Source organism: Bubalus bubalis, chromosome 4, assembly GCF_019923935.1.
Source record: "Bubalus bubalis isolate 160015118507 breed Murrah chromosome 4, NDDB_SH_1, whole genome shotgun sequence".
In the NCBI taxonomy this organism is placed as follows: domain Eukaryota; kingdom Metazoa; phylum Chordata; class Mammalia; order Artiodactyla; family Bovidae; genus Bubalus; species Bubalus bubalis.
Window position 1 is genome coordinate 85,854,467 of NC_059160.1, and position 25,108 is coordinate 85,879,574.

A 25,108-nucleotide genomic window follows, 5' to 3' on the forward strand; every position below is an offset into this window, starting at 1 on the left:
TAATCTAGTTGCTTCTCAATCTATCTATATAGATGTATATATGAGGATACTTTCATTTAGATTCATTATTACTACAGTGCTTTTATTTTTTGGTTATTAATTACTTTTATTTTTTGGTTTTTAATTACTTTTTAAAATTGTTGGGAAAAATATCTTACATAAATGATGTGAAATAGAACCCTTTGATCTATATTGTGCATTTTCAAATAAAGTTTGGAAGTATATACTTACAGGGGCACAGGTAAGGGTGTAGTTTAGAAATAAGACTAATGAGAACTCAGGCAGATATATCAGCATAGGAATTGTAAACTTGGATGCTGCCATTAGAAAAGACCAGTCTTTAAGTCAGGTCTCAGATATCCAGGGACAGTCGCAGCACCAGGGAGAGCTCCTAGCGTGCTCTTTATTCTGTCTGTGTTATCCTAATTGTAGAGGGTATTTGTCTTGTGTACTTTTAATTGGTTAAACAAGCCAAGCTCTCCTGAGGCTAATAGATTTTTCTTCCTCATTTGGCCAGAGCCTTCAGTATCACTGAGGTCAGAAAATAAAGTGCAGCTATTCATTAATGAAACCAAGTTATATATGTGGTAGAATTGATTCTGCAAAGAAATTCCAAGATATTCTCCCTACTTAGCAGTTATTTTTATTTTGAATAATTTAGAATAATAATATTTATCTCTTCAACTCTCCAAAGGAATTTCACCACAAGTACCCTTTTTCAACCCCATTATAGCCTGAAACTTACTTACTTTTAATTTCCCACCCTGTCCTTCAAAATTTTATATTCTACTAGGTTTAGAAACTGTAAGAGTTTTTAAATTATTAAAGAAGTATAAGTAAATGTTATCTTTTGTAATCATTCAGAAATTATTCTAGACATTTAGAAAGGATGTATTTTTGTATAAAGATGTATTACATGTTGCGTACCTTCTGTGTGCCAGTATCAAAGTTCCATCTAGAAGCTTCACCCTATAAAGAGTAATTTCTACCCGCTGTATAACCGCCTCAAGCGTACTGTTTGTGTAATTACTGCTTTCCAGCTAACCAGAACATTCCACAGTTGTCTCTTGATGACCCATTTTATTTGTAATAACTTTTCTCTTCTCAACCTTAGAGCATTCTGCCCTGCCTTCTTTCTTCAGTCTTCTATTTTTCTTTTCTACTCCTTGAACCTCTCTCTCCTTTTTCAAACTTCCCAATTCATTTCTTCTCTCTCTCTCTAACCTTTCCCTTCCTGTCTGTCTCTACATTGCTGTCCTCTTTCTTCTTCATTTTCTCTTCCCTTGACATCCTCCTTATCTTCTGTTTCTCCTGACCACTTCCTGTCTTCCTCAGTCTTCTTTCTTTTATTCAAACTAAAATCTCTCTTTTATTAGGTAACACTATTACTACCTGGCTATCCTCTCAAGAAATGACCACATTCTCTTTTTCTGTAAGAATTGCGTTAATGTTTTATCACTTTGATTATTTTCCCGATTTCCACTCCTTCCTTCTGTACTGTTTAGCTATCTTTCTAATGTACCATGAAAATAGAAACTGGCATGTATGATTTCTTTTTACATTACTTCTCCTACCACTTCAAAATTATATTTTAACTTATCTTCTTACTCCAGACTCGGAAAGAATAACTATACCTTGTACTCTATTTTTTCCCTTGATAAAAGCATATTTACTATAGAAAATTTAGTAACTATAAATTAAATATAAATCACATAATTCTAACATTAATTACTGTCAACGTGTGTCGAATATACTTAAGACTGTTTTGGAGAAGGAAATGGCAACTCTTTCCAGTATTCTTGCCTGGGAAATCCCATGGACAGAGGAGCCTGGCGGGCTAAAGTCCATGGGGTTGCAAAAGAGTCAGACACACAACTGAGTGACTAAACAACACGACTATTTTCCTTGTGGGAATTTACTTATGAAGTGTTTATTTTAAATAAACAGGATCATAATTTATTGAATTTTCTAATTTATTATTATAGAATCAGATATTCTTATATGCTGATTAAGTATTCTTTTTCAACAACATTGTTATGGATTGCATAGAATTCTCATGCATAAAACTTAGAGTACCAGTTTCCTATTGAGTGGTTAGGTTATTTTTTATCCTTATAAATGATGATGGACAGCTTTCTTTAAATCTTTGAACATGTTTGAATAAAAATGTTTATTTCCTTTGAGTAATTTGCTAAAGGGAGGATTTCTGAGATAAATTATATTTCTAATGCATTTTTTTTGTATGTTAAAATTTACATTTAAGTCACTAATTTATCCAAAAATACACTTGATCTGTACAGTGTAAAGTAAAAAAATTTTTTGTTGTTGTCTAATAATGAATCTTTTATCCCACTATTAATTATTGAATATCTTACCTGTTTCCCACACTTATGCAAAATGCCACTTTTTAATATTAGACAGTGGTTTGCTCTGTTTTATCATATTAGTTCAGCTCTTAACACTGTTTTAAGTTTTATGCCATTTAATAGATTTGATATTTATAATTAGCCTCTTTTATTTTAAACATAAGAAAGAAAACTGAAATAACATGAAGGGTAAGAATGTCTCCGTTATGAAGGTAAGCACTATAACAATTTTTTAAAAATTTCATTTCCCAAATACTTTGCTCATATATGCAAGTATATAGCTGATCTCTTTTTCTAATACATGCGTAGAAATATATACACCATTGTTCTTCACTTTTTAGATGATATATCAGAATGTATGGATTCATTTCAGTTCAGTTCAGTCACTCAGTCGTGTCCGACTCTCTGCGACCCCATGAATCGCGGCACACCAGGCCTCCCTGTCCATCACCAACTGCCAGAGTCTACCCAAACCCATGTCCATTAGGTCGGTGATGCCATCTAGCTATCTCATCCTCTGTCGTCCCCTTCTCCTGCCCTCAGTCTTTCCCAGCATCAGGGTCTTTTCAAATGAGTCAGCTGTTCGCATCAGGTGGCCAAAGTATTGGAGTTTCAGCTTCAACATCAGTCCTTCCAATGAACACCCAGGACTGATCTCCTTTAGGATGGACTGGCTGGATCTCCTTACAGTCCAAGGGACTCTCAAGCGTCTTCTCCAGCACCACAGTTCAAAAGCATCAATTCTTCTGTGCTCAGCTTTCTTTGTAGTCCAACTCTCACAGCCATACATGACTACTGGAAAAACCATAACCTTGACTGGACAGACCTTTGTTGACAAAGTAATGTCTCTGCTTTTGAATATGCTGTCTAGGTTGGTCATAACTTTCCTTCCAAGGAGTAAGCGTCTTTTAATTTCATGGCTGCGGTCACCATCTGCAGTGATTTTGGAGCCCCCCAAAATAAAGTCTGTCACTGTTTCCACTGTTTCCTCATCTATTTCCCATGAAGTGATGGGATCAGATGCCATGATCTTAGTTTTCTGAATGTTGAGCTTTAAGCCAACTTTTTCACTCTCCTCTTTCACTTTCATCAAGAAACTTTTTAGTTCTTCTTCACTTTCTGCCATAAGGGTGGTGTCATCTGCATATCTGAGGTTATTGATATTTCTCCCTGCAATCTTGATTCCAGCTTTTGCTTCCTCCTGCCCAGCCTTTCTGATGATGTTAAATAAGCAGGGTGACAATATACAGCCTTGATGTACTCCTTTTCCTATTTGGAACCAGTCTGTTGTTCCAGGTCCAGTTCTAACTGTTGCGTTCTGACGTGCATATAGGTTTCTCAAGAGGCAGGTCAGGTGGTCTGGTATGCCCATCTCCTTCAGAATTTTCCACAGTTTATTAACTTGTTTTTAACCATTATATAGTAATTCAACTTAATTATCTAAAAGAATATTTTCCTATTATATCAACATGTAGTTTTTTTCCAGTCTTTCATTGTCATTAACTGCTGTAATGTTAAACTTCCTTATCCTATTCTTTGCCAACATGAAATACAGGATAAATTTCTATAACTGGAATTATTAACAAATATTTAGTGCAGGCCTCTTTTTGACTGCTTAATAGCTATATGCAACCCTTTATCTAACACGTACACTTGAATCAAAAATAGAAACCTAATTAATTGGAATGATTCCTCTTATATCTGTAAATGTGTCAATACTTATCAACTTTTCAAGAAGAAACAACTTAATGTTTCACAAGTTATTCCATTTAGCTTTAAGTTAATGATCTCTTGGTAATGTCCTCTAGACTTGTGTTTCACAAAAACTATGTTCCTAAAAGTGGAAAATTGGGGACATACTCCCCAATACTTAACAATGTAGTGTGCATCCCAGGTGGCACTAGTGGTAAAGAGTCTGCCTGCCAATGCCGAAGACACAGGAGACATGGATTCGATTCTTGGATTGGGAAGGTCTCTGGAGTAGGAAATGGCAACTGACTCCAGTATTCTTACCTAGAAAATTCTGTCGGCAGACAGACTGTACTGAACATGAGCATACAAACTAGTGGGGCAGAAGTACCTAAAAAAAATTTTGATATGATGATGAAAGTGAGATAAATTACATTTTAGATTTTATTTATTAACCATATAAAAAGTTTTTGTGATCTTAAAATGTAAGTTTATCATTGTTTATGTCTCCCCTGTGAGAACGTTAGATGAGGATATTTATTTATCTGCTTTATTTGTCCAGCATTCCAAATGTCTGACACATAGTAAATGCTTGATAAGTATTTATTGAGTTGAATGACTGGATACTATTTTAATCAGAGCCATAAACTTCAGCTTTTAAGAAATGTCAGTGTGATTGAAATGTCTGTTTCTATATTCAATTTATTTTAATAGTTGCTTTTCCATAATGAAAGAGTGATACATGGATGAAAATTGAACAAATGCATCATTGTGTACACATAATAAACTATAATTCTCCATTTCTTAATTCCTTTTGTTAACTACATTGTTTTTCTGTTGAAATTTAACATTTTTTTCCATCTTGCCCTGAGATCAGCCTTTCTTGCAAATTTTGGGATACTGTCACATTGTTTTGCATAAGAGTCCTGGTACATAGGTTCTAGCCTTAAAAGTCTGTGTAATTTGAGGGTGGTTGTCATTGAAGGACAATTTTTTTCTGAGAGAGGAGAACATTAAAGAGAAGGAAAAGCATGATTTGGAGATTGGATAATGAAGGAAAAGAAGCAACAGGGTGAAATTTAAGGTTCTGCAACATAAAATGGAAAACACTACCCCCAAACTGGAGGATACACAGTCTCCACCACCAATGTCTTCACATCACAACCACCCAAAAAAAAAAAAAAAAAATCATTCATTAAAGAAATTACACTTTCCTGTATAAAATAAAAGAGGGGGCTCTTGGAATAGGAATCTTATGAATCAAAGTCAGAATAAATGAAAGCCTCCTAAATTTATGGAAAGCTACCATAGGAAGAAAATACAATGTGAGAATCAAAATATCTCAGTAGATGAAATCCCTTCCCTCCAAAGATAACAGCTACACAACAGTAGAAAACTAAACTGAATGAAATAACTTGAAATAAGCATTTGGAGATATGAAAAACCAATTAAAATCATAAACCTAAAAGCAAAAAGGAAACAAAAAATTTATTCTTCAGAATCCCATGAAATCACAAGCAAAGAAACCGAGAAGGAAATGAGAAGAGAGTTGATTGAACCCAAGAAAAATCATGGGAGAAAAAGATAAAAATCATCTTAGAAATGAATTCAAAATTCCAAGATGCCTATGGGGGAATGGATTTGACTGAAATTTAATAAAAGACATTGAAGAAAGGCAGAAAAGTAATTAAGAAAATGAAAATGAATTAGGTAAAAGAGAATGTGGTTGAAATGGAAATGAGGTAAAAGAGTCAACATACATGTAAAATTGAATTAGGAAAATTAAAAAGAGAGATAATATTTAAAATTATAATTTTTTTAAAATTTCCAAAATAGAAGACCTGCATCTAAATACTGAAAGGACTGTAGACTACCTGGAGTAATTAATGTTGAACAGTTTATAACAATATATGTGCTAGGTTGGGCTTCCCTCTCCACCTAGTGTATATATTGGTAAATTGGAAGTCGTCAAACAGGAGATGGCAAGAGTAAACGTTGACATTTTATGAATCGGTGAGCTAAAATGGACTGGAGTGCACAGATTTAATTCAGATGACCATTATATCTACTGTGGGCAAGATCCCTTAGAAGAAATGGAGTATCCCTCTAGTCAATGAAAGAGTCCAAAATGCAGTACATGGGTGCAATCTCAAAAATGACAGAATGATCTCTTTTCGTTTCCAAGGCAAACCATTCAGTATCACGGTAATCCAAGTCTATGGTCAGAGGGTAAAGCGTCTGCCTACAATGCGGGAGACCCAGGTTTGATCCCTGGGTCAGGAAGATCCCCTGAAGAAGGAAATGGCAACCCACTCCACTACTCTTGCCTGGAAAATCCCATGAACAGAGAAGCCTGGTAGGCTACAGTCCATGGGGTCGCAAAGAGTCGGACACGACTGAGCGACTTCACTTAATACTCACTTAATGCCCCAACCAGTAGTGGTGAAGAAGCTGAACAGTTCTGTGAAGTACCTACAAGACCTTGTAGAACTAACACCCAAAAAAGATGTCCTCTTCATCATAGGGGACTGGAATGCAAAAATAGGAAGTCAAGAGATACCTGGAGTAACAAGCAAATTTGGCCTTGGAGTACAAAAGGAAGGGGTGAACAGGCTGATAATTTTGCCAAGAAAACGCACTGGTCGTAGCACACACGCTCTTCCAACAACACAAGAGACTACTCTACACATGGACATTACCAAATCATCAATACTGAAATCAGATTGATTATATTCTGTGCAGCCAAAGATGGAGAAACTTGATACAGTCAGCAAAAACAAGACAGGGAATTGACTGTGGCTCAGATCATGAACTCTTTACTGCCAAGTTCAGACTTAAATTGAAGAAAGTAGGGAAAACCACCATGGCGTTCAGGTATGACTTACAATTACACAGTGGAAGTGAGAAATAGATTCAAGGGACTAGATCTGATAGACAGAGTGCCTGAAGAACTATGGACAGAGGTTCATAACATTGTATAGGGGGAGTGAGCAAAACCATCCCCAACAAAAAGAAATGCAAAAACGCAAAATGATTGTCTGAGGAAGCCTTACAAATAGCTGAGAAAAGAAGTGAAAGGCAAAAGACAAAAGAAAAGATATATGCCCATTTGAACGCAGAGTTCGAAAGAATAAAAGAACAGATAAGAAAGCTTTCCTCGGTGATCAGTGCAAAGAAATAGAGGAAAACAGTAGAATGGGAAAGTATAGAGATCTCTTTAAGACTAGAGATCTCTTTCAGAAAAATGTTCTCTTGGTTCTCTTGATACAATAAAGGACACAGATGGTATGGACCTAACAGAAGCAGAAGATATTAAGAAGAGGTGGCAAGAATACACAGAAGAATGATTCAAAACAGATCTTCATGCCCCAGTTAACCACCATGGTATGATTACTCACCTAGAACCAGATATGCTGGAATGCGAAGTCAAGTGGGCTTTAGGAAGCATCATTATGAACAAAGCTAGTGGAGGTGATGGAATCCCAGTTTTGCTGTTTCAGATCCTGAAAGATGATGCTGTGGAAATGCTGCAGTTAATATGCCAGCAAATTTGGAAAACCCAGCAGTGGCCACAGGACTGGAAAAAGGTCCGTTTTCATTCCAATCCCAAAGAAAGGCAATACTAAAGAACATTCGAACTACTGCACAATGCGCTTATCTCAACCCTAGCAAAGTAATGCTCAAAATTCTCCAAACCTGGCTTCAACAGTCCATGAACCGTGAACTTCCAGATGTTCAAGCTGGATTTAGAAAAGGCAGAGGAACCAGAGATCAAATTGCCAACATCGGCTGGATCATCGAAAAAGCAAGAGAGTTCCAGAAAAACATCTACTTCTGCTTTATTTATTATACCAAAGCCTTTGACTGTGAATCACAACAAACTGTGGAAAATTCTTCAGTAGATGGGACTACCAGGCCACCTGACCTGCCTCCTGAGAAATCTGTATGCAGGTAAGAAGCAACAGTTTGAACTGGACCTGGAACAACAGACTGGTTCCAAATTGGGAAAGGGGTGAGACAAGCTGTATATTGTCACCCTGTTTATTTACCTTGAGCAGAGTACATCATGTGAAATGCTGATCTGTATGAAGCACAAGCTGGAATCAAGGTTGCCAGGAGTAATATAAGTAACCTCATATACACAAATGACACCACCCTTATAGCAGGAAGTGAACAGCCTCTTGATGAAAATTAACAAGGAGAGTGAAAAAATGGGCTTAAAATTCAACGTTCAAAAAGCTAAGATCATGGCATTTGGTCCCATCACATCATGGAAAATAGATAGGGAAATAATGAAATAGTGACAGACTACTTTCTTGGGCTCCAAAATCACTGCAGATGGTGACTGCAGCCATGAAATTAAAAGACACTTGCTCCTTTGTAGAAAAGTTATGACCAACCTAGACAGCATATTCAAAAGCAGAGACATTACCAACAAAGGTCCATCTAGTAAAAGCTATGATTTTTCCAGTACTCATGTATGGAGGTGAGAGTTGACTATAAAGAAAGCTTAGCGCCGAAGAATTGATGCTTTTGAACTATAGTATTGGAGAGTCCCTTGGACTACAGGGAGATCAAACTAGTCAATCCTAAAGGAAATCAGTCTTGTATATTCATTGAAAGAACTGATCCTTTAGCTGAAACTCCAATACTTTGGCCACCTGATGCGAAGACTGACTCATTGGAAAAAACCCTGATGCTGGGAAAGATTGAAGGCAGGAGGAGAAGGGAAACAACAGAAGATGAGATGGTTTGATGGCATCACCAACTCAATCAGTTAAGTTCAGTCACTCAGTCATGTCCGACTCTTTGCGACCCCATGAATTGCAGCATGCCAGGCCTCCCTGTCCATCACCAACTTCCGGAGTTCACTCAAACTGAAGTCCATCGAATCAGTGATGCCATCTAGCCATATCATCCTCTGTCGTCCCCTTCTCCTCCTGCCCCCAATCCCTCCCAGCATCAGTCTTTTTCAATGAGTCAACTCTTCACATCAGGTGGCCACAGTATTGGAGCTTCAGCTTTAGCATCAGTCCTTCCAAAAACACCTAGGACTGATCTCCTTCAGAATGGACTGGTTGGATCTCCTTGCAATCCAAGGGACTCTCAAGAGTCTTCTCCAGCACCACAGTTCAAAAGCATCAATTCTTAGGTGCTCAGCTTTCTTCACAGTCCAATTCTCACATCCATACAGGACTAATGGAATAACCATAGCCTTGACTAGACGAACCTTTGTTGGCAAAGTAATGTCTCTGCTTTTGAATATGCTATCTAGGTTGGTCATAACTTTCCTTCCAAGGAGTAAGTGTCTTTTAATTTCATGGCTGCAATCACCATCTGCAGTGATTTTGGAGCACCCCCAAAAAAAGTCTGACACTGTTTCCACTGTTTCCCCATCTATTTCCCATCAAGTGATGGGACCAGATGCCATGATCTTAGTTTTCTGAATGTTGAGCTTTAAGCCAGCTTTTTCACCCTCCTCTTTCACGTTCATCAAGAGGCTTTTTATCTCCTCTTCACTTTCTGCCATAAGGGTGGTGTCATCTGCATATCTGAGGTTATTGATATTTGTCCCGGCAATCTTGATTCCAGCTTGTGCTTCTTCCAGCCCAGCGTTTCTCCTGATGTACTCTGCATATAAGTTAAAAAAGCAGGGTGACAGTATACAGCCTTGATGTACTCCTTTTCCTATTTGGAACCAGTCTGTTTTTCCAGGTCCAGTTCTAACTATTGCTTCCTGACCTGCATATAGGTTTCTCAAGAGGCAGGTCAGGTGGTCTGGTATTTCCTTCTCTTGTGATCCACACAGTCAAAGGCTTTGGCATAGTCAATAAAGCAGAAATAGATGTTTTCCTGGAACTCTCTTGCTTTTTTGATGATCCAACCGATGTTGGCAATTTGATCTCTGGTTCCTCTGCCTTTTCTATAACCAGCTTGAACATCTGGAAGTTCACGGTTCATGTACGGTTGAAGCCTGGCTTGGAGAATTTTGAGCATTACTTTACTAGCATGTGAGATAAGTGTAATTGTGCGGTACTTTGAGCCTTCTTTAGCATTGCCTTTCTTTGGGATTGGAATGAAAATGGACCTTTTCCAGTCCTGTGGCCACTGTTGAGTTTTCCAAATTTGCTGGCATATTGAGTGCAGCACTTTCACAGCATCATCTTTCAGGATTTGAAATAGCTCAACTGGAATTCCATCACTTCCACTAGCTTTGTTCGTAGTGATGCTTCCTAAGGCCGACTTGACTTCACATTCCAGGATGTCTGGCTTTATTTCAGTGATCACTCCTTGGTGTGATTGTGATTATCTTGGTTGTGAAAATCTTTTTTGTACAGTTCTTCTGTGTATTCTTGCCACCTCTTCTTAATATCTTCTACTTCTGTTAGGTTCATACCATTTCTGTCCTTTATCGAGCCCATCTTTGCATGAAATGTTCCCTTGGTATCTCTAATTTTCTTGAAGAGATCTCTGGTCTTTCCCATTCTATTGTTTTCCTCTATTTCTTTGCATTGATCGCTGAAGAAGGCTTTCTTACCTCTCCTTGCTATTCTTTGGAACTCAGCATTCAGATGCTTATATCTTTCCTTGTCTGCTTTGCTTTTCGCTACTCTTCTTTTCACAGGTATTTGTAAGGCTTTCCCAGACAGCTGTTTTGCTCTTTTGCATTTCTTTTCCATGGGGATGGCCTTGATCCCTGTCTCCTGTACAGTGTCTTGAACCTCCGTCCATTGTTCATCAGGCACTCTATCATATCTAGTCCCTTAAATCTATTTTTCACTTCCACTGTATAATCATAAGGGATTTGATTTAGGTTATACCTGAATGGTCTAGTGGTTTTCCCTACTCTTCAATTTATGTCTGAATTTGGCAAAAAGGAGTTTATCATCTGAGCCACAGTCAGCTCCCAGTCTTGTTTTTGCCTACTGTATCGAGCTTCTCCATATTTGGCTGCAAAGAATATACTCAGTCTGATTTCTGTGTTGACCATGTGGTGATGTCCATGTGTTGTTGGAAGTGGGTGTTTGCTATTAACAGTGCGTTCTCTTGGCAAAACTCTGTTAGCCTTTGCCATGCTTCATTCCATATTCCAAGGCCAAATTTGCCTGTTACTCTAGGTGTTTCTTGACTTCCTACTTTTGCATTCCAGTCCCCAATATGAAGGACATCTTTTTTGGGTGTTAGTTCTAAAAGGTCTTGTAGGTCTTCATAGAACCGTTCAGCTTCTTCAGCATTACTGGTTGGGGCATAGACTTGGATTACTATGATACTGAATGGTTTGCCTTGCAAATGAAAAGAGATCATTCTGTCGTTTTTGAGATTGCATCCAGGTACTGCGTTTCAGACTCTCTTGTTGATCATGATGGCTACTCCATTTCTTCTAAGGGATTCCTGTCCACAGTAGTAGATATAATGGTCATCTGAGTTAAATTCACCCATTCCAGTCCATTTTAGTTCGCTGATTCCTAGAATGTTGACATTCACTCTTGCCATCTCCTGTTTGACCACTTCCAATTTGCCTTGATAGACTTGAGTTTTAGCAAGTTCTGGGAGTTGGTGATGGACAAGGAAGCCTGGGATGCTGCAGTTCATGGGGTCGCAAAGAGTCGGACATAACTGAGCAATGGAATTGACTGGGCTTTTCTCATAGCTCAATCGATAACGAATCTACCTGTAGTGCAGGAGACCCTGGTTCAATTTTCTGCTTGGTCAGATCCTCTGGAGAAAAAAATTGCAACCCACCCCAGTATTCTTGCCTGGAGAGTACCATGGATTGAGGGGCCTGGCAGGCCACAGTACATGGAATAGCAAGAGTCAGACAGGAATTAGCGAGTAAACCACCACTATCACATGTACTTGATTATGCATTTACTTCTGTGGTTGTTGTTGTTTAGTTGCTGATTCATGTCTAACTGTTCTTGGACCCCATGGAATGTTGCCTGCCAGGCTCCTTTTTCTGTGAGATTTCCCAGGCAAGAATATTGGAGTTGTATGCCATTTCTTTCTCCAGGGCATCTTCCCAACCCAGGGATCAAACCTGCATCTCCTGTATTGCAGGCAGATTCTTGACTGGGAAGCCACCAGGGCAGCCATTTTACTTTTGTGCTACTTGTGTGAGAAGGACATTTTCAGTATCTAATTTAATAATGAAGAAACATCAGATAAATTTAAATTGAAGGATTTTCTGCAAAATAAGCACCCTCAATTATTTAAAATGTCAAGCTTATGAAAAAGAAAGAGAAATAATTTAAATGGTTTAGGAAGAACTGTGTGTGTTTTGAGGGGAGGTGGTGGGGGCGGGTTTGAGTGAAAAATATATGATAAGGCAAATAGGCAATGTATAAACAATTGATGTATCTGAATTGAGAGCATAGGGGTTGTTTGTAGTATTCTTGTGACTTTAAATTTTTAAAGAAGAAGTTTATAAAGGGTCCTAAAGCCAGATAATTTGGCGGAGATTTTTAAATAATTTGGAAAAATTCTCTTTCTTACTTACGTGTACATAGACTTTTAATATAGTTTACTATAGTTTTAAGACTTGTACAAAGTATTTTCAGCAAAAAAAAATCACATGGATGGAAAATTCTTTTTAAAAAACCCTCCCCCAATTTTTTAAAATAAACTTTCTCCATAGCATGAGTTTCTTTTAAAAAGTAATTACTTTCTTTTCATTGTCAAAATTTCAGTTTTATTTTAAAGGGCAGATTAAATGTCTTTTTGTTTTCTTTTCTGAATTATATGTTTAGGTAAGATACTGCTCATCACCTAATGTTGTGACAAGAAAAGTTAGCAATTTGGGGACTTTTCAAAAGTAAAGTGTGTAAGTCTTAAGATTGGTAGCACTTTTAAATATTCTTCACTAAGAAACCATTTGACCTCTGTGGCAAAAAATATTTTTCTGTCACTTCAAATCTCATTATGAAGTACATTAGAAGATTTTGCCTTATTTCATAGACCTTTTTTTAAAAATATAATTGATCACATTGAAATTACGTTGTGTCATTTTTGGTGTTTGTGAGTTCAAATTGTTTGTTACATTACCATGCCTGCGCTTGAGCAGTACATGATAAGTGGTCACCTTACCCTTATAATCTTCTCTCCCTGACCTCTTTCCTCTTTTCTCATCCCCCCCCCCCCCCAACTTCTTCCACCCCTTCCCATTAAAGTAACTGTTTCTTCATTGTGGCCTTAAGTAGAATTAATGTGTTTTTCTGAAAAGTTTCTTTGTATAATAGCCATTTGCTTATGAATGAGTATATCTTCTCTCTTACAACTTTGCTTTAAAGACTCACCAAAAAGTTTTTTGTGAATTTCATTTTTTTAATTTTGTTTTATTTTTAATTTAATTTTATTTAACTTTACAATATTGTATTGTTTTTGCCCTATATCAGAATGAATCTGCCACAGGTATACATGTGTTCCCCATCCTGAACCCTCCTCCCTCCCCATTTTTTTAAAAGAGAACCTGGTAAATACGGTAAGCTCAGATATATTAGAAACATCTGTAGTTGAATTCAGCTCTATAGAAAACCCCCCACATAATATAATTTGCTTTAATCCTTGTTTCTTCAACTTCTTATAGTGATTTCTTGTCATTTTCCAACAGTATTTCTTTAGTTGCCATATTCTTCATGTATTAATTCAGCTATGTTTATCATAAGAAAATAAATGTTTTCCCAGTGATGTGAAAGTTGGCCTTGGAAAGACTCTTGTAAATACTTATCACTGCTGCTGCTGCTAAGTCGCTTCAGTCATGTCCGACTCTGTGCGACCCCATAGATGGAAGCCCACCAGGCTCCCCCGTCCCTGGGATTCTCTAGGCAAGAACACTGGAGTGGGCCTCCATTTCCTTCTCCAATGCGTGAAAGGGAAAAGTGAAAGTGAAGTCACTCAGTCGTGTCCGACTCTTAGCGACCCCATGGACTGCAGCCTACCAGGCTCCACCGTCCATGGGATGTTCCAGGCAAGAGTACTGGAGTGGGGTGCCATTGCCTTCTCCAATATTTATCACTACATATACTTGAAATGAAATATATATTTAAACTTTAATAAGTTTTATTATGTTTCAATGACTTGAAAAATATTGCTGAGAAAAATCTAAATGAATCTTCAAATTCTGGATATTTAGAACATCTTACAAATTGTCAGCAACATAAAAAGTATAAGACTAGCCTAGGACAACAGCAGGGCACATGAAGTCACAGTTCAGATAGGTTGTATTTAATAGTTTATAAATCTTTTGATAATTTCTTATCTGATTGCTTTGCCATTGTTGTTACTTCATAGTATTGCTGATAATGAGCTCATGTGAGAAGTGTTAGCCATTTTCTTATTTAGAGTTGCTTGTTCTAGCAAATTGTGGTTTCTTTGAAGGGTTCTATTAATGTTCTTATCCTTTCTGTGAGAGAGAGAGTTTAAATTAGGTAATGTTAACTTTAAATAAATTTTAAATTAAATGGCCACTTAACCTAGACAGGAACAGGTATTAGTAAATGGAATCTAATGAATGGTGAGGTTTCCAGTGGTTAGAAGTTAATGAATGAATGAGGATTCCATTGTTAGTCCCTTCATGTTGTCTCACATAGGATGAGTAACATATGGACTGCACTGCTAGATGAATGGAGCAAAGGAAGGGCTGGCAGTTTCAACCTATCCATTAAGTGTTTCTCCCTATTGGAGTATCTTGTTTATGTGTCCTGCTTTGAAGGGTACTCTTCTACAGAAACAAGAATTCTGTATCACTTTAAGGTACAATGTTCTGAGAAAGTCTGTACTGGTAAAGGAGTAGACTGGAAATTATTTGCTGTGTTTGGTATAACAGGGGGACTATATGAGAGATCAAAGGGAGAAATATTCTAGAATTCTTCATTAATTAATTTTCAATGAAGCAAGGATGCATCATTTTATTAAATAACCTTTGGTGTCCTTTGTTTAAATATTTTTCTCTGTGATCTACAGGTGAGTTTAATGTTGCAAAATGTTGGATGTTGAACTATCATTGAATTTCTGCAATAAAATCTTGAGTATGTGTGTGTATTTAATAAATATTAATAGATTGTTTTTTGTAGCATTTATATAGTCTTTTTTAACTGCAATTTTTATGAGATTTTGTCAGAGTTTTGCTAGATTAGTTTTCAGGGAGAGTCTAATTTTTTTTCGTAATTGGAAACATTTTATGTACCAGTGGAAATAATCATTTATTTTAAAGTTTGAAATAACTCATTACTTCTTTTCTGATGTTCTAAAATTATTTTTTTTAAATCTAAATTTTATTGCACTAAAAAAGCTTAATACATACAGGTTTATCCACATCAAAACAAGACAAAACAAAACAAAAGCAAATAAAACTCTGCTAAAGATGGGCTCAATAAAGGACAGAAATGGTATAGACCTAACAGAAACAGAAGATATTAAGAAGAGGTGGCAAGAATATACAGAAGAACTGTACAAAAAAGATCTTGATGACCAATATAATCCTGATGGTGTGATTACTCACTTAGAGCCAGACATTCTGGAATGTGAAGTCTAGTGGGCCTTAGAAAGCATCACTAGGAACAAAGCTAGTGGAGGTGATGGAATTCCAGTGGAGCTATTTCAAATCCTGAAAGACGATGCTGTGAAAGTGCTGTACTCAATATGCCAGCAAATTTGGAAAACTCAGCAGTGGCCACAGGACTGGAAAAGGTCCGTTTTCATTCCAATCCCAAAGAAAGGCAATGCCAAAGAATGCTCAAAGTACCGCACAATTACACTCACCTCACATGCTAGTAAAGTAATGCTCAAAATTCTCCAAGCCAGGCTTCAGCAATACGTGAACCGTGAACCTTGAGATGTTCAAGCTGGTTATAGAAAAGGCAGAGGAACCAGAGATCAAATTGCCAACATCGGCTGGATCATCAAAAAAGCAAGAGAGTTCCAGAAAAACATCGACTTCTGCTTTATTGACTATGCCAAAGCCTTTGACTATGTGGATCACAATAAACTGTGGAAAATTCTGAAAGAGATGGGAATACCAGACCACCTGACCTGCCTCTTGAGAAACCTATGTGCAGGTCAGGAAGCAACAGTTAGAACTGGACCTGGAACAACGGACTGGTTCCAAATAGGAAAAGGAGTACGTCAAGGCTGTATATTGTCACCTTGCTTATTTAACTTCTGTGCAGAGTACATCAGGAGAAACGCTGGGCTGGAAGAAGCACAAGCTGGAATCAAGATTGCCGGGACAAATATCAATAACCTCAGATATGCAGATGACACCACCCTTATGGCAGAAAGTGAAGAGGAACTAAAAAGCCTCTGGATGAAAGTGAAAGAGGAGGGTGAAAAAGTTGGCTTAAAGCTCAACATTCGGAAAACGAAGATCATGGCATCTGGTCCCATCACTTGATGGGAAATAGATGGGGAAACAGTGGAAACAGTGTCAGACTTTATTTTTCTGGGCTACAGAATCACTGCAGATGGTGATTCCAGCCATGAAATTAAAAGACTCGTACTGCTTGGTAGGAAAGTTATGATCAACCTAGATAGCATATTCAAAAGCAGAGACATTACTTTGCCAACAAAGGTCCTTCTAGTCAAGGCTATGGTTTTTCCAGTAGTCATGTATAGATGTGAGAGTTGGACTGGGAAGAAAACTGAGCGCCAAAGAATTGATGCTTTTGAACTGTGGTGTTGGAGAAGACTCTTGAGAGTCCCCTGGACTGCAAGGAGATCCAAGCAATCCATTCTAAAGGAGATCATCCCTGGGATTTCTTTGGAAGGACTGATGTTGAAGCTGAAGCTCCAATACTGTGGCCACCTCATGCGAAGAGTTTACTCATTGGAAAAGACTGATGCTGGGTGGGATTAGGGCAGGAGGAGAAGGGGACAACAGAGGATGAGATGGCTGGATGGTGTCACCAACTCAATGGACGTGAGTTTGAGTGAACTCCGGAAGTTGGTGATGCATAGGGAGGCCTGGCGTGGTGCAATTCATGGGGTCGCAAAGAGTGGTACCATACCGAGCGCCTGAAGTGAACTGAACTCAACTGAATAGTTTGAAGCCATGTGTGTGTTTTTTTATTGTCTTTCTCTCCTGAGGGATAAATCCTAGCTTATTTCCTGGGTTATAATTAATATCTGGCTTTTCTTTTCTTTTCTCTTACTTGTCTATTGCTAAAAAGAATATTTAACTTTTTGCTTATGATCTGTATATAAGTGGAATTAAATTAGTATTATTCTGAAATGATGTAACATTTTGTTGTTGGCTATTTTCATTGATCCGTGTTAGTTAACTAATTTTCACTGGCATATTATATTTCACTATATGAATATGCCACAGTATTTTTCTTCATACTATCCTTTGTGAATATTTGAGTTGTTTCCATTTTTGTCTAGTGCATATGCCTAAGAATATAATTGCTACATCACAAGATATTCTTCCTCTTCTCCTTTTCTCTGCTTATTACATACATTAATGTGTTTGTTTCTCTCTGGTTATTTGGAAAGTAATAATCTTGACTTTAATTTGGTTGTTAAACAGTTGTAGAAATACTCCCAAGAACATATTTCCCTTAATATTAACTATGAGAATAAACTCATTTGATTACTGTTCCTGTGTAAATAAGACACAATAGAATAATCAAAGGAGTAAGGTCATTCTGGATATTTCTAGGAATTGTCTTTATCTTTGGAGCTTGCATAGATCATCAATATATGTCTGATTGTTTTTTCTTTTCATTAATTTTTGCCTGATGATCCTTGCACCCTGACACCCCAGGGTCCTTTATGATATACCCAGTAAGCATTTTTTACCTAAAGAAATTCTTCTCTTATCTGAATGATAATGCTTCTGTTCACTGTATTCTGGTCTTTCCTTCAGGACTACTATTTCCCCCCATGTTTGGCATCCTGTTATCATGCATGTTTCATTTTTATCCACCCCACTGTTTTCATCCTTTCCGTCTCTTCAAGGAGCTATTTCTCAAGCATGCCGTCTACATTACTGAGGTGACTTTTACATTGTCAAATCTACTTTTTCATTGTCCACTTTGCAGGGATAATCCTGGGCAAAGAAATGTTGTTCATTACTTTGCTGGTTTGCAAGTCAGTATTCTTGATTTTTGTGCTGGGATGTTTGATCTTGAAAGTTCCTTGTATGCCACATCATTAGAGGTCCCATTACTTGATGATATCAGTCTTTTCACGCTAGTGCTTCTGATAGGTGCTCCACATCCCTGGATCTTTGGGTTCATTTTGACAAGCTTCAAGGTGAAGTTTAAAGGACTTTGCTTCTTTTGACAGCCACTGAATTCAGTTCAACTTTTCTTAAACAGTTGTCATTCTGATCCCATTATCAGATACACTCTCATATTTTATTGATCCTTAGTGGCTAAAGGAAATCCCAATTGAATTTGCCTTTTTATGCGTTTTGGTTTAAGATATCCTCCAGTTTCCATTAGACCATCTTACTCTCTCAAGAATTGTTTTGCAAGTTAGTCTTATAAATCCTTGAAGTTGCTTTTAATGAATCAGAATTTCTGAAAGTTTTCTAAGTTAGAAACTATACAGTATCCCTCAATTTTTACTCTTTAACGTTCATTACAATTGGATTTAAGGAAAGATTAATATGCATTCCTTGAATTGTCATCTTTCCCATAAACATTTCAAAAAGTTTTATATAAAAACTTTTATATAAATATATATTTTATATAAATATTACATATATTTTTTAATTTTTAAGAATTCTACCAAAATATTTATAAATAAAGTTATGAGATACCTGGGAATTGCTTTAAAATAATTTGGAAAGTGTCGTGAAGATGGTAATTGTGTTATAGATGAAACAAGGTTGACCATGAATTTTTTCTTTCTTTTTTTTTTTACCATGAATTTTTATATCTGCTGATGGGTACTGTTGTAGTAGTTTCTCTACTTTTATATAAAATCATAAAGTTATTTTTTAATTTTCCAAGGGTTAAATTTCTTTGAATTGATTGCAATTAGAGAATGTGCCTTATACAGTATTTAATCTTAAATTTATTGTGGTTTCCTATGTGACTTGGCATATGATTAGTTTAATAATTTTTGTGGAGATTTGAAAAGAAAATCATTGTGTATCTAATAAATCAGTCTTATTGGTGATTTTCTTTTCAAATCTCCACAAAAATTATATCTTCTGTGAACTAATTTTTTGTGTACTTAATCTATCAGATACTACAGGAGGTTAAATTTTTCTTCATTCATAACTGTACTGCCTATGTTATTTGATGGTGTCTTGAAAGGACTCTTCCTCCCTCTGTATTGGTCCTACATATTAAACTTTTTAATTGAATAGTGCCATTTAAAATGATTCTTATATTATGCTAAATGTTCACATTTGCCTTCATCCTTTAAATCTGTCATGTATCACATAGAATCCACCACAAATAAACTAGGGCTAAGTTGAAAAAAGAAGATGCAATTCACCCCACTTGTCTGTACCTAATGTTGAACTCAGGAACCTCGTTTTCTGTGTCGACTGTTGAGAGAGTAACTGCCATCTGGATTCCAATATTTTACTAGTCTTGAGTCAAAATGTCATGTATTAGGTAGATGACTGAAGGAGGTCTGTAAATACCTGTTTGATTAAAATATATCAACTATTCAAAGCAATGTAATCGACTTGGAGAAGAAAGAGAAATGTGTAGTCTAATTTTTGTAGTTAAACGAGTGAACACTATATATATGTCAGTGTATGAGCTCAGGGTCATGTTAGAGAATTGTATCTGAAGACCTAGATTATGAAATGTAACTTTGTATTGTAGCTGCTTTCTCTTGTCTGTCAGTTTAGTTTTTGGAAGTATAGCTCTTTGAAAACCAAAAAAGGACTTTATGCTTAATAATTGAGAGAGACAAGAATCAGAACTGGATGCCAAACCCTCTGTTGAACTATGAAGGGTCGAGTCTCAGTTGGAAATGTTTAAGCATGAATGAGAACAAGTGTTGACCCTCAAGCCAGGGAAATAAAAATTTCAAAAATTAGAACAATTTGCCTAAGCCATAAATTTCTGGAGATTGGAATTATGTAAAGAATCTGGAGGAATAGAGTTAGAAGAGTCAAGGGACCAGAAGTCATATATTTTAAAAATTGTATGAAAATTTGAATTACAGAGGGGTTTATGTATATAGCATATACCGTTTATTACTAGTACTTGTGGTGTTTGAGTCACTCCATTTTGCTTATGCTCCATTTTGAGTGTTTCAGAAAGGAAAAGGTATTTATGGTTTTTCTTTACTAGTAACGTTTTCTCCCCAAGTTTTAAATCTACTATGCTCAATTATGGAATTCCCAGGTAAAGAACCTGCCTGCCATTGCAGAAGACATAAGAGACGTGGGTCTATCCCTGGGTTGGGAAGATCCCCTTGAGAAGAGCATGGCAACCCACTCCAGTATTGTTGCCTGGAGAACCCCATGGACAGAGAAGAATACCAGGCTACAATCCAGAAGAACTGCAGCAGCGTGTGCCTGCTGCAGTGGCTTTGCCTGCGCATACACTTAACAATGAGTAACGGGTGTATAAAGAGCGTCTTAAACATATTGTTAGTATAAGGTTTTGATTTTAAAATTTTACTTTTTCATTGTTATTTTGATTTTATTTAAATGATATTAGTTAAGAAAAATTATCTTTAACTTACTTTTAACCATTCCACAGTGAGCTCAATTCTGAAAGAACATACTTTGTAAAATACCTCTATCGCTACTGTTGCCTGCATTATTTCATGTAATGTAGATAAACCCTCATTTGCAGAAAATGTCACATGATTTTTGAGCAGCTATTTGTGTTCAAATTTGTGTAGACTCTTCTTTTGATGATTTTGGCATTAGAAATTCAAAAAGGATAGGTTTGATTTATGACTCATACATAAGTCTATCATGAATCTATACTAGAGAGAGACTGTCTCTTTTTAATCATATTTTTGTTTTGATTTATATTCTTTGGCTGTAAATTTTATCTGCTAGGGTACATCACCAGGATCAGGGTGAAATATATGCAGCTGTATACTGTCCTCAGTGCTCAAGGGTTATATGTGGGCATATGTCTCTGCTTTTGTATCTCTGGCAGTGGAGAAAAGTGTTGGGTTCATTAGCTGTCAAGCTACCAGTTAGGAAAGAGTTCCTTGCTCAAGCTGAGCTTATATGGAGAACTTAGAAGGAATTGAAACGGGCAATTTACTTCATTTCTAGTCTCCAAGATGTGAATTGTTGTGCCTTGGAAAGCTGGAAGGGAAAAATGAAGAATTATGATGATTATCCTTGCTATTAGTTTTTATACCTAAATTTACAGCTTTCATTCATCCTACCTTGAAAGTTACAGTTCGCTACTAAAAACACAGCAATACTTCTGAGATCATTGATACCCCTCTCCCTCATCTCAGCTATCTGTTAACTATAAAAGCAAAGGGTTTTTAAATAGTGACTAATGGACTTAATACCTGCCTGGTTCAGGAATGATGGAAAGACTGACTTATAAAATGATCATATCTAGAACTTCACTATGATATTTTTCAGCTTGCTTCTTATGAAGTATAGTAACAAGTTCATTAGGTACAGTATTGTGTTTGACAGGGGTTTGACCAGTTGCTTCCCTATTTAAAAATCTTTCTTGTGGGAATCTTATTATAAACTGGTAGGTGATGATAGATTATCAATTTGGATATTTAATTCTAATTAATATTGAAAAGATTGACTATACCCAGTAATGGTGATATTGTGGGAAACACAGGAAAAATCTTATAAGTTGGTCAAAATGTTTTGGGCACGTCACTTTTGAGTGAGAATTTGGTCGTATTTCCTATTTAAAGTGATCATACCATTTCCACTGTCTATGGAGAGGAAAATATTCAAACAAGTGCTGAGATTAAGCTAATTGCTGCATGGCCTGTAATAGCAAAAAACAAAACTGAACATAGCTAAATACAACACCAGCAATCTAGTTAAAATTATGATATATCAGTCAGAGCATATATTATACAGCTGTTAAAAATGACTGAGGTACAGCTGCGCAGGAGCAGGACAGGGTAATTGAGTCCGAGAGAAAAAGAGGACCCAGAGACTGGGAGGGCCCTCCTTTGGAAGGTCAAGCCATGCCTGGCGGGGTGAGAGGCCAGTTGCCTTCTGGGAGCTGGACACAACCCTCTCCCCAATCTAGAGTTGTGCAGTGGAGGCCTTTTCTCCTAGATTGAAAGTGAATGTGAAACTAGGCAATAAAATGCCCTTCCCATCTGGGAGATAAGGTTACAGAGACCTCTCCCATAGTTTATCATTGTTGCATTGATGATGATTATTATTATTAATTATTATTATTTTATGTCATGTGCATCTGTCCTCTCTCCTATTCTCTTTCTGACATTCCAAACCAGGCCCCTTCCTAGTCCTGGGGCTGATTGAGTCTAGAACCCTTCGTTGGTGTGAAAATGTGTGTCATGTACAGAGTGACAATAGAAATAAATGTTTGGTTTCTTGTGATCAAAAAAAAAAAAAAATGACTGAGGTAGTACTATATGTATTGACCTGCAGGATCTCTAAAATCTGTTGTTAAAATAGGCACAAAAAATATACTGAAGGCACATGTGATAAGTGAGATGGGGAGGCCAGGGACTCGTCTCACTTTTACATTGTTGTTACGATGACCATGTATAATTTGTTTTAATCAGTAAATAAAATGTGCTGTTATTTATCTACATGTAGTTGGCCTTTGATAGTCTTTACTTTTATATGTTTATTTGTACAGTAGTTTGGTCTTTTCTAGGCATTTAAAAGCACTTTTAGAACTATTACATTGAGTTTGTCTCCAATATTACTGCTGAAGTGACTATTCCACTAATATAAGAAGTTTGTGGTATCTTGTTAATATTATTATTATTTTAAAATTTAGGGCCTCTAGAAAAAGAAAACAGATCTATGTGGTAGGAGTTAAAATATACAACATGAATCTATTTTTAAATCTCTGCTGTGCTGTTTTTCTGTTTCAGTTACCTAGAAAAGTACGAGAAAGTTCATCATTTTGGGGAGGATGATGATGAGGTACCACCAGGCAATCCCAAACCACAGCTTCCTATTGGTGCAATTCCATCTTCCTACAATTACCAGCAACACAGTGTGTCAGGTAAATATCTGGAAAATGAAAAGGCATAGGTACACAATTTTGAGTTCAAATAGAAATCATCCCATGAATTGAATTGGTCCCTTATTTTGCACATGAAAATACTGAAAGCCTTGGGTTAATGCAGCTTCTAGAAATCAGCATGTCACTGGTTTAAGGGCCCTGTCTGTCACAGCCTACGTAGAAGACTTTAGTTGCAGGAATTTTTAGAGTTACAAATATACGTACACTTTCAAATGAAATTTGTTTTTTTTTTTTTTTTTTTAATTTGATTATAGATCAGTTTAACCTGAATTGTCATTAAAATGAGAAGAGGAATGTCCTGTTAGAATTCAGGAAGCCAAAAAATACTCATAGCATCTACTAGATTATCTACAATTCCTGGCATTCCCAGCACCCGAATTTCTCAGAAATGTTTCTTATTATGTTTCAGCTGTTTTTCTGCCATGGTACCAGGGACTTAAGATTTTTTTCATTCAAGTCATTCCTATAATGGTTATAGAGGAATCTGAAGCTAAAAAGAGCAAGACTCAAGTTGGAAATAGTCAGGTTGAGTGTCTAATGAAGAGGTTCTCGAGGCAGTGTTGATGAGATTTCCAGTGTTTGTGGCTCCAGAAGGTGATGACTAGGAAGAGAGCTCTGAAGAGATAAGCAGGTCTTTTCTTTATTCACCAATATTTGGCCTGAAAAAGAGGAGATAATATCTTTTTCAAGAGGATAGTCTTTATAAAAAATACAGATATCTTGATCTTTATTATTATTCATTGGTACTAATACCGATCTTTTAGGTAATCCTTAGGTTTAAGCTCTCTCATTTGTGCCAGTATCACTGATTTAAAGTTTTCATGGTCTATTTTCAAGTTTCCTCCATGTTGAATTTGACCCTATTTCTTTCCCAATCAGTAATAGCTGAGGAAACAGAATCTCCTAGAATCTGTGATTTTCAGTAGAAGAGACTTCATCTGATGATTTTGCATAACTGAGGCTTGGGGGAGGGGTTGTAGCAGTGGTGAGTGCAAACCAAATCTACCTTTATTTTTAACAAGAAGTTATCACCTCGGGAACCAATGTTAAAGGAGAACATTTTAAGTCATCGTGTAAAAGATCTTGCTTACTGTTTAAGCTGATTAAATAAAATGAGGTGGTTTGTTAGGTAATATGCTTCCCATTTTTAGGAAGAGCTAATGACCATTATTTAATTCAAGGATGTTATAGAGGCTGTTCCTACACTGAATGAGACCTGGTACTGTAACCTTTAAGACCATTTTGTAACTTGGTGTTACTGCTACATTATAGCAACAACAGAACTGTCTATTCTTATAGGTTAAATAGAGCTTGGTGTGTATTACACTTCTCAAACTAACCCATTTCAATATTAGATCTAGTTTAAAATGAAATTTTTTTCCTGGATCTTCCCCCATCCCCCCTTCCCTGATTTAGCATGATTTACTTCAAGAAAGAAGATACTGCTGGTATTTCAGAAGTCTATTGAAAGTCATTGCTAGAACTTTGCAGTTTTTAAAGGAATGATAGAATTCTTAATCTGGTGTTATAATAACTAACTCCTTTCTGATATGCTATCATATGCCTGTCTTTTGTTGTTTAAGGAGAATCTGAGCAGTTATATAACATATGTAGCATGTTTGACAGAATCAGGATTGGGGACTGATAAGAAATAGAAATTACTGGGGAACATCCGACTACAGTATATCTGATTCATACTGAAAAGAGGTAGTGTTTCAGGGCAGCATTTATGAATTTGAAGGTGCTTTTTATTATCCCAGAAGGAGCCATAGCAAAATTATGACAGTGTTCTAAAAATCAACATGACTATCAATATATAAAACAAATCCTTCATCAATGATTCTTTTCAAATGCCATTAAGGAAATATAGTAAGCTTCATAGCTGTCAGTGTGTATGTGTGTACA

General features: G+C 36.6%; 1 protein-coding gene across 1 annotated transcript in view; it reads left to right on the forward strand.

Annotated features, from left to right (window-relative positions):
- The window catches only part of ARID2 (AT-rich interaction domain 2), a 201,980-nt gene that overhangs the window by 88,188 nt on the left and 88,684 nt on the right, over nt 1-25,108 (forward strand). The window contains exon 4 of the mRNA XM_006073716.4: nt 23,049-23,182. Coding sequence (XP_006073778.1) covers nt 23,049-23,182 — 134 coding nt within the window. The remainder of the gene's footprint in view (nt 1-23,048; nt 23,183-25,108) is intronic.